At 45.1% G+C, this 11,159-nt stretch overlaps 1 protein-coding gene across 1 annotated transcript in view; it reads right to left on the reverse strand.

The window, feature by feature from the left end:
* Positions 1-10,405, reverse strand: part of CDS1 (CDP-diacylglycerol synthase 1) — a 34,064-nt gene extending 23,659 nt beyond the window's left edge. Inside the window, exons 1-2 of the mRNA XM_051619439.1 lie at positions 10,250-10,405; positions 1,794-1,921 (exon numbers count right to left, since the gene is read on the reverse strand). Coding sequence (XP_051475399.1) covers positions 1,794-1,921; positions 10,250-10,339 — 218 coding nt within the window. The 5' untranslated portion in view covers positions 10,340-10,405. The remainder of the gene's footprint in view (positions 1-1,793; positions 1,922-10,249) is intronic.
* Positions 10,406-11,159: the final 754 nt, after the last annotated feature.

An 11,159-nucleotide genomic window follows, 5' to 3' on the forward strand; every position in this document is an offset into this window, starting at 1 on the left:
AAATTATTTCTAATGCTTTGCTTTGTATTAGTCCTGTGCTTCATTGCTGCATCAGGAGATACACCCGATTCAGGGGACACTGCTAGTTTTGCATCATACTCCAGTTTTAATGTAAACTTCATCTATCTTAATTTGGTTTTCAAGGATGTTATTCAATAGCAGGTTAACAGCAGCTAAAGCCACTAATTAGATTTGTTTTAAGTATGAGAATAACAGCACAATGAGCTTTATCACAACAGATGCTTTATGTTCCTCTATGAGATGGGCTACAGAGTAGCAGCCTCCTCCTAGTAGCATATCTATAGGGAGCAAGACTCCTTTAGAAAAATTCAACAGCCCTTAAGAATAATGTTAAAACACAGCATAATATCTTTAGGGTGTTGGAAAGACAGCTTCAGTAAATAAGACAAGGAGCTCCAAAATCAAGGAAGACACTTGACAAGTTTATTGTATCCTAACTCTTCACTGGAAAGGTACAGATACTATTTCCTCTGAAGGCCAAATACAAAGAGAATATTTCTGAGAGTTACAGTGCAACTCACTCATGTTGTATGTTATGATAACAGGTCTGTTGGGACTGTCAGGGATTTTGACTCTAGCATTCATAAAGCACCAAGAATTTAATTTTGCACTCAAAGCACCTTTGTGCAAACACTCCAATAAAGAATTTCAAGCATGTGAAACGGGAAAGGCTTCACCTGCACCCTCTTAGTTGCAGTTTTTGAGGCATCACCATGCAAGTGCCCCTTGGAACAAGTCTTATTTGGAGACTCAAGGCTTCCACAACATTTAACATGGTAAGAGAACCCTGAAAGTGATAGGAACTAAATATTCCTTGCAGTGTGATGGCAGCAGAGAACATCACATTCTGCTCAGAGCTGGTGCACTTCAGAAACATGCTTTTTGAAACCTGGGAACAATACATTTGTTCATGGCTCCCAAACATCAACAGAAACAGACAACAGATTGGAAAATGGAACAAGTAAAAAACCTGTAGTTTCACACTGTTACTGGAGATATCTAGTGGATATTAGGTTTTTTAGATCAGTCTTTTTTTCAAGGACTTGGAAGTTTTTAATCATAGTCTGGATTGGAAATCCTTCTTCTAACTCTTGCAAGATCTAAGTTGTATCTAAAATACACATTGTACATTGCTTGGTTTGTTATGTTGAGCACAAGGTATGTATGATATACATAGAGGGCTTAGAGAGAGAAACCTAGGTTTGAAAAGAGATGGCAGGGAAAAATTAAACACTGCCTTAAGTTGTACAAAAATAAAAAAAACATTGCAATTAACTGTAAATAAAAGTTATTTAGACATGGAAATGCTGTCACCAAGGGCTAGCAAAGCTCACCCAGAGAATTCACTTTCCCCCCCTTCATTTATACACAAACACTGCCCTCCCTTAACCTTGGATACAGGAAAACAGTTGGTCATAAGCCCCAGAAACAGTTTCTTCTGGATATCAAACCCAATTACTATTCTTTAGCCTATTTTCTTGCAATGCTTAGTCTGAGCAATGGCAAACATTTATGAAAACTGCAGCTAAATCTTGCAGCAGTTTACTTAAAAATGCATGCAATGGGCAATCTTCAGGTATATGCAAAAAAGTTTCACTGAAGTGACTATCAAATCATAAATAAACCAATGATATCCAGTAAAAAATTATCCCTGAATTTTCATGTGCATCATATGAAATTTAAAACTGCAGTACAATCTGTAAGAATTAAACTCCAAAATAACTGTAAGAATTTTAGCCAGCAGCTATTAGATTTGAGAGTTTTTACTATACCTAGCAGACAAGCCTGACAAAGCCTTTTTGAGAATTTCTGGAGTGCTGTCTGTTGGTGGAGGAACATCAGGAACATCTGAATCATTCCTAAGATCCAACTCGACAAGTCTTTCCTCCAAATCCACTTCCTATGACAAAAAAACACAACAACACACAAGATTCTTCATTATTAAGTCAAAACCGTATTCAGAGTCATAAACATTACTTTAGGAACTGATAATTTCTAAGTTACCTTCTAAAAAGACACTGAGTACTAGCGAAAGTATAGATCTTGTACGAGACAAATGTATCCAAATAAACAGTGATAAGGCCAGTACTCAGACATTGTTACATTACCTGCTGTGCTCAAGAAACTTCACATTCCAGGCACTTTTTCAACTCACGTACATAAGCATGAGGATACATGTTTCCAGAAACACTACAGCTGGCATAGAACAAGAGTTTATCAGAAATCCTCAGCCCTCTAATGGATTCCCTCACTTACACCTCAAACTAACCTTTTAAGGAATAAGGAGAAGGGTCTTCTGGTGGTTTAATGTCGCATTAAGGAAAAAAAATAAGGAAATAGAATGCATGAAAAAAAAGTCCCTTTGTACAATGAAAAGAGGTTGCTGGCACAGTCTCATTCATATATACATACACACACTAGGACTTGAATCCTCCAGCCTGAGCAGAACTATCCAAAAACAAACTATGAAGTGACCAAGCGTCCTATGGATAGTGTTACTCAGAATAATTTCTTGTATCACCCCGACACTGCAATGGTTTCTTCAGTATTCACTAATGACTACTCAGGATTACATAATCTAGACAGATTGCGTGTCTAAGCCAAATGAAAATAGGCAGTACGTATTTTGGTGACAATGTACAAATTGACCACAGCCAGAGTAGGCTGGCGAGACAATTTTCCCCTTAGTTAAAGCCACCACTAGGGGTGCTGATGAGTTACTTTACTTATTCTAATGTTACAAACACCACAACTCCAGGGAGTCAGAAGGCTGCACTCGACCCTGGCACAGGCTGAACCTCCTCCTGACCTCCATGATGTGCCTCACCTCCTTACAATTCCAAACAGCTTCCAGCCTGCTCTGCTGCCTCAGGTTCATCAATTCTTAACAGCTCTGGGGAATGTGAAGCAAACTGTGTCGAAAACTTTTTTCACCAGCACTATACTGTTATTTCTCAGTCTCTCCTTCTTTCTTCCTTCTTCATAGCAGATTTTGGTTCTTTCTGCTTTAAGAATGAATTTCCCATGAATATGACGGCTTCTCTTTCCTACTTATCCTTAATAGTATTATTTTGTCCCCTTGTTGTGAGTATTTTTGGCCTTTTGGAAGACAGCAAAGGTCTGTCCTCCCTCTTGCCCCCTCCGTAAGACACCACAGAATTCAGGTGACCTACGATCCCAGCCATCACGTGGTTCCCCTGTTTACAGGCCACCGCCTTTTCCTCTCAGTCCCTCGGCCTTTTCCAGGAACTTACACTTTAGTGCAGCCGTCTCCTTAGTGACTGACCCCTGTGACAAGGGCGGTGGCAGAGGTGAGGCCTCCCCCACCCCCGCCCCCAGGCCGGGCCCGCCGGAGCTGGCCAGGGTGCTGCCGTCGGGCCGCGCCACCGCCAGGGACACCGCCCGAGGGAAAGCGAGCACCGACCCGCCCGGGTTTGAGTTGCTCTTGTCTTTGGGGAACCGCGAGCTGGCGCTATGCACGTGCACGAGAGGACGAGGTGACAACAGGAAGAGTCATTATCTTTTTTAAGATGTTAGAACCATAGAAGGGTCTGGGTTGGCAGGGACCTTAAAGATCATCTTGTTCCAACCCCCTGCAAGGGCAGGGACACCTCCCACTTGGCCAGGTTGCTCCAAGCCCTGTTCAACCAGCCCTTGAACACTTCCAGGGAGAGGGCATCCACAGCTTCTCTGGGCAACCCTTCCAGTGTCTCACCACCTTCAAAGTGAATAATTTCTTCCTAATGTCTAACCTATATCTACCCTCTTCCAGTTTTGATCCATTCCCCCTTGTCGTCTCATTACAAGCCCTTGCAAAAAGTCCCTCTCCAGCTTTCTCGTAGGCCCTCTTCAGATACTGGAAGGCTGCTATAAGGTCTCCCCAGAGCCTTCTCTTCTCCAGGCTGAACAACCCCAACTCTCTCAGTCTGTCTTCATAGGAGAGGTGCTCTGATCATCTTTGTGTCCTTCCTCTATACTCACTCTAAGAGCTCCATGCTCTCCCCATGTTAGGGGCCCCAGAACTGAACACAAAACTCCAGGTGGAGTCTCATGAGTGTGGAGTAAAGGGGGAGAATCACCTCCCTTGACCTGCTGGTCATTGTGTTTGTCTCATTCACTTTATGTACCCCACACATAACCAAGATAAAATTCTTAAACTGGTTTTACATCACTAACTTATTTGAAAAACATAATCTGTGCTTTTCCTCTCCCTTGAAATGCCACAGTTGAAGAAATATTAGACTGACATTGTCTATAAGTAATACAAGTAAAAAGAGCAATACTCGGACTGTGGTCCAGACTTCAGAAAGTTTGTATAACACCTGAAAAATCATATAGATAAATAAAAAAATCACTGTGCTTGCAACCTTGTTGTTCAGAGATATTTCTCATAGTGTTGTGCCATAGCTCAGGAAATCAACTATAGCTGTGACTGAGGGGGATTGCAGGTCTCTCCCAAAGCCATGTTCCAAGCACTGTGACCTGCACTGGAGTGCAGCAAGGTGTCTCTACAGTTCTACAAGACACTACTCACTGTGCAGATGATGGACAGTAATCCTGGCCCTAAGTCCACAACTTAGCATCTTTAATATTAATCCCTACTTGCACATGGCACAGATGTTGTCTCTTTTAAGCACTCACAACTAAGAATACCCTCTAACTTTTTTTTTGTTCCAATTTTGGGCTTTTGGTATAGCATAATTTTTTTCCATACTCAACAAATGTTTAAGCATTAAATAAAATTTTTTAAATTACTTACTTTATCTGTCTGATACTTAACACACAACTGTCACTTACCTACCTCATTGTAAGCCATGTTTTAGATTTGCTATTTCCAACATCTGAATTCACAAGTGCATGGCATTTTTTCAGAGCATCTCAACACCTTGAAGGAGGAGTCTGCTTATCAGACGTGTTTTTCAGTAGCTCATCCTTCATACTGCCACTACTGGGAGCTCAGCTGATGTAGGGTGCAAGTTGCACAAAAATTATTGGATCTGGCTACATTTTAGCTTTACATTGCTACAATAACTAGTGGGAGACAAACTCCCAGTTGTCTTCTACTTCATTTTGTAACACACCTCAAAAATGACCTTGAATACTTCATTTTCCAGCTAATTGCTATAATGGCCACAGCTATTTCCTGAATGAGACATTTAATTTGCAAAGTCAGAAGCCTAAGAGGAAGCTGCTCACTAAAAGCTAGTTAATTGTCCTCTGCATCATAAAGTGCTTAGAGAACCCAATCACTGGCAGACAAGTCTTTCTTGCTACTTGTTTTCTTAATTATTATACATGACTGATTATAAACATTCCGGTTCATAGCCATGAATAACAACAACCATTATGGAAGGAAACCTTAAGTTAATCACTATCAAAGTCCTCATAAATAAATAAATAAATAAATAAATCAGAGTCTTGCTACTTCAGCTTGACCTTGTAGAAGCAGTTTTGGAGTTCGGCATAAAGTCAAGCAGCCCTTCCTTCTCCTGCTCTTCAGGTGTGGTGCTTTGCCAAGCTGAACACAGTAACAACAAGGACCTGGAAGTGGTATTAATGGAAATGCCATTTGTTTCATACCATCAGCAAGTATTTACAAGGTTTTCAAAGGTTAATACAAAACAGCAGAAGTTGTACTGTCCTAAGTGATTAGGACACCTTTCAACCCAAACTCCAAATGAAACGTCTGATCTGAAGTGTTTTCATTTTTTTCTAGAGTTCTCAAACTACAGGCAGCAGAGCCTTTGACATGCAGAACATGTGCCACTCCCATCTCCGTGATTCACATTTCACATCCCACTGTCCATGATAGATGTTGCCATGCATCTCTTCACTTGAAGGCACACATTCCTTCAAGAAAGCTATCTGATCAGCTCATAGAATGCAAGCCAAACAAGGCAGACATGACGCAGGACTAACAAGTACAGGGAAGCAGGCAAACATGACAGTTACATGTTACAAGCAGTTTAGTGTATAATAACCATGCCTATCCTGACACACTAGAACGCTCACTGGTTTTCACCATTTCCAAAGTACCCCAAAACAAACGTGACCATACATAGGAGGAACTCAAAGCTAAGAGCCTGAGCTTCCCTAACAGGAGTTCAAAATATGAAACATCTTGCCACAAATTAAGCTTCCATCTGGATTTCTGCTTGCTGGCTACTTCACAACAGCTACCAGAATACAGCCATGTGTCATGCAAAAAAAAAAAACAAAACAGACATGCCAACCTTTCATCATCTAAATGAACATACCCATCTGAACTGCTGTTTTGTACCACACACACTCCACTAGCATTAGCACGTGCTGAGTGAATGACACACAAGAATCATTCTAATTACAAAGGCATTTCCATGGTTTTGCTTGTACTGCATTTTTTTCCAGGACACAATAGGAAATTCCCAAGTAGATAGCAATTATGTTTTTCCTGGAGAATGCAGCATCTACATGAAGAGCAACTGAGAAAATTCAGACATTTTCTAACACCTTCTGTGAAAAAAAGTTAGCAGGCAAAATAATTAAAAATTATCGTGATTTTACCTGTTAAGGGTTAAGTAAGTTTTTTCCTCTAGATTTGACCTTTCTGCAGCCTCTCTCACAGGCTTTACAAGTAAGCCAATAGTTCAGTTGGACCACATTGTAGCATGCTTAATTAGATGTACCTTGATACCTTCCTCTGAAGTCAAGATATCAAAGTGTCAGAAGATCCTGAATAATGAAGCCTTTCTTTCTTAGCCATTAGAGCCTGATGTATACAGAAGCCCTCACTGACTCAACAACTGAAACCTACAGAACCTTCACTATCTGCATTAGTACTAATTCACCACCAATTCCAAGAAAACAGAGGTTTGAAAATAGCCAGCTCTTACTATTATTGCCACGCTTGTAGGGACAGCATAGAGGTCAAACTTCTCTGTGAAAATTACACAGATCCATTTATGGATATTCCAGAAGTCAGTCAAATGAAGTAACTAAGTAATCCATGATGGACTCCATTGTGCCACCATAATCCATATTGCCATCAGGAATTTTATTCATCTCCAAGCAGGTTTGGGGGGTTTTCAGCATCAAAGACACAAGTCCCAAACTCAGCTTCACAGGTCTGAGCAATTTATATAGCAATTGGTTCCCTGGAAGTGCTGTCTCAGGAAACAGAAACAGCTTTTTCAATACTGTAGGAGAAACAGTGGTCAGTGATTCCAGGCTTGTTTTAGTTACAAATAATTAACAATGACCCTAGGCAAACAGGCACTTGTTCCCACGACCAGCAATGTGACACTATTTCACTACCCCCTCCCTGTCCTACTCTGACAACTCCGCACAGTACAAAGAGGAATGACTGTGTGATTACTTCCAGGGTACATGAGTTTTTTGAAGCACTTGAAAGCAGTGTCACTTCCTTTTTAGTAAAGAATGCAAACAACTGGAAGTTTAAAAGCAGCATGAATACTTGCAGATCAATCTGTAAAACTTTAACTGAGTTACACATATTAAGTATTTGAATGCCACGTTTTTCCTCGTGCTCCCAAGGGCCGCAGAGTATTTATGAAGATACTTTGACAAGACATTCTGAGAAAAAGAGCAGCCAGAGCGAACAGCAGCAAATGAGGGATGACTGAAAAATCAGTCCTGCATGCCACAGGATAATGCAACAAAACAACAAACTCATGAAATCATGAAGTCCTACAGGGCAGAGGCGTATTCATGGGAATTTTGCAAAAAGTCATCAGCTCAACAAGCTAGTGAGCAACTGAAGACACCAAGATCTGCAGCGCTTAGGAACTTCAGGAAGCAGCTTCAGAAAGGGCATACTATATTCCTTCCTACAAAACCAAGGAAGTTAACTTTTATTTGAAGTTATATGCACATAGGAACAGCTACCAGTTGTTTCTGGTTAGTGGTAAAAAACCACACAAATTACAAAAAAACCCAAACAAATAAACAGCTTTGCTTAAATTCAGTAGAAAATTAGCATCTATGGACATCATAAGTGTAACATAAAAAATATCAGACTACATGCTTAAAACAGGACTAGAAGGACAAAAAATAAAACCCTCCAAACATATTTAGTGTTCATGGCATTCTTCAGCAAACACAGAGCACTCCTCTACTTTGACAAACAGGTGCTTTAAAGCATGCCACTTTTACATATCTGGAAGTCTGAGTTAATTGGGTCAACAAGAGCAGAAGCAGCACAAAGCAGTTAACATACGAAAGGACACAACCAAGTTTTCTCCTTTATTACAAGTGAGGGAGGGAGTGATATTTCTGAGCTGTGTACTACGAAGCAGTGAAAACCCACTGCACCATGGCCAACCTGAGTAGTTATGAAAAAAATAACAAATGTGGATTCCAAACATGCAATTACTACATCAAATAGGTCATCTCAAAATAGTTTAAGGACAATAAGCTATCCACTTGTTGTAAAGGTCAGGCAAATGGTAGAGCAGAAAGATAACCATCTAAGAAGGTGTATAAGGTGGCACCTATGGATCCAGACAACCAGATGATTCCCATCACATCACCTACATCAGACATTACCTGTGTACTCATACTCAAAACAAGGCCCAAACTGTGACTTACTGACAGAAAACTCAGTAAAAAATACTGGTTTATCTTTACAGTTATGAACAGCACTAAGGACAGCTTGACATGCAAAATGAATCCTTAATGTTGCTTGTGAGCCATGGCAATTGTCACCAGTGCTGTGCACATCCCAGAGAGGTTGAACAACTCCAATGGCAACAAGGAAGGTCCCCCCCAAAAAACATCAAAAAGTCTTTTGCGTGGTGGAAAAGGCTTTCTGTACCTAGCAGTCCAAGCAATCATCTCAAATGTATGCATATTGAAAATCATCTTCTGTAATCAGTATCCTAGCTGCATACACAGCAGCAGAGCCCTTTCTGTTCAACACCACCTAGGAAGAGCAGTAGGCCAATAGACAAAACCAGCACTTTCCTCTCTGGAAATCATGTAGGTAAACCAGGAATAACTTTAGCAAGTTTTAGGTGCACCCTTGAGAAGACCGGAGACTAGAGGCATTGAATGGAAAGAGTTCTTTGAAGTCAGCTCACTGCACACCTCAGAAATTAACTTAGCCTACAAAATAAAGCAAACTTGTAGAACTCCACAGAAAACAAAACCAAAAAAAACAAGCAATCTTTTTGAGCACACTACTACAAGAAATAACATTTACAAGTTAATTCTAATTTACAGAGAAATGCTCTCTGGGCAGCTATAGTCTAGGTGTTGCCCTATTTGATCACAACCTTCAATGCAGCACAGCACCGCAAATTTTCAAGTTCATTAGCTTTGAGTTCATGCAACAAAAGCATAGAATAAAAAGTGACTATTTTGTTTTACTTTCCATTTCCTTGCCACAATGCCTAAAGGCAGATTGCACACTCTGCAGCTTTGACATCCAGGCAGATTTAAGTAGCCACCGATTTGGGAGCCCTCCCACCACGTATTGCCAACTCAATTAAGCAATAAGCAAGGGTTTTTTTGTTGTTGTTTATTTTTTTTTTAATTCCAGTCACCAAAACGAGACCATCTATTTCATTTTATTCAGACAATTAGCAATCGCGATGTGCTTTGCTTTTGTAGAGATAAGCCTTAACTGCACGGCAAACAAAAGAAAAGCACCGTGGCTGTTTTGCCACTATAATGAGCCCGATGCATAGACCTAGTATTTCGAAAACCACTTGCTTAGCAGAAATGTCATACTGTAAGTCCTTTTCCGGGCCAGAGGTGAATGCCTATCACTTAAAAGGCCATAAACCAAAACCAGGCGGTGGGGAAGCGCTGACACAGCCTTTAACCCCAGCAGATCCCCACTCCGCGCTTGTTTCCGTGCAGCCGCCCCGGCTCCTCGCCCTGCCCAGCCACCCGTGCGCGGGGCGAGCCCCCCTCCCGCAGCCCGGCCGTGCCCCTCCGCGCTGCGGGCCCGCAGAGACTCCGCGCTCCCGTTTCAGCCGTGCCGGGGGCGGTGCTGGCAGCGGGGCAGGACACGCGTGGGCTCTTCGCCCCCGAGCACCGAGGACACTCGGCCCGTCGCCCCCTCCCAGCTCCCGCCACGGAGCGCGAGCAGGCGGCGCGGGAGGGTCGCGCAGCCGGGGCCCGGCGACCGCGGAGCGGGAAGGGGGAGCGGGGCGGCGGCCAGCGCCGCTCCCGGGTCCCCACGCCTCCCGCACCTGCCCCAACGGCCCCGGCCGTGCGCCCTCACCTTGTCGCTGCCCGCCGCCTCCGCCTCCTCCTCCTCTTCCTCCTCCTTCTCCTCCTCGGCCGCCGCCTTCCACCGCCGCCGCGCCGACATCGCGCCGCGGGAGCCCAACGCCCGCCCGGCGGCGAGCGGCCGCTGGCGGGGCCCGGCCGATCGGGGCGGAGAGGGCGCGGAGGCCGCGCCGCGGAGCCCGGCTGCCGCCTCCTCCCGCGGGGAGCCCGGCGCTATCCCGCCCCCCCGGGGAGGGGGTGCTCCTGCTGCGGGCGCCGCCGCCCAGGCTCGGGGGCGCGGCCGGACCCCGCCGCCCGGGAGCCAAGGAGCGTCCGCGGCCCCACGGCGGCGGTTGGGGCGGTGCCGCCAGGTGCGCCCGGCGAGCCGCCCCCGGGCCCGGGCCCGCCCCGGCCGGCGCAGGGGGCGGGACGGGGCGGGGCCGCCCGAGAGCGCGGGGGGAGGTACCGGCCCTGCCCGGTCCCGCAGGGTCCCGCAGGCCCCGCCGGCCCGGGGCCGGGTGGCTGCTGCGGTGTGCGCCCGCAACCGCGGCGCTCGCCGGGGCCGGGACCGCCGCCTCGCGTCCCTCCGGCCGTGCCTTCCCGCAAACCGCCGCAACGCGGGCGTGGACCTCAGGATTGGTTTTTCCTGGTCTTCAGCGTGGCCCCGGCGTGCTGCCTTCCTGCAGGCCGTCGGCGAAGTCCCCAGGGAGGCGGGGGCTTGCATCTCCGCACAGCCCTGGTACCGACCCTGCATCAACCCCCGTGGCGCCCGTGCAGCAGCCCACCCGGGCACGACTGTTTGGTTGTGGAGTGCTTTGCTTTCCTCTGCGATACTAATGCCCACCTACGGTATGGCCGTTTAAAGAGGCAGGTTCGGTGCTTGCCCTGTTCCTGCCCCACCGTGCCTCGTGCCCTGCCAAGCG

This window comes from Apus apus, chromosome 4, assembly GCF_020740795.1.
Source record: "Apus apus isolate bApuApu2 chromosome 4, bApuApu2.pri.cur, whole genome shotgun sequence".
Classification (NCBI taxonomy): Eukaryota; Metazoa; Chordata; class Aves; order Apodiformes; family Apodidae; genus Apus; species Apus apus.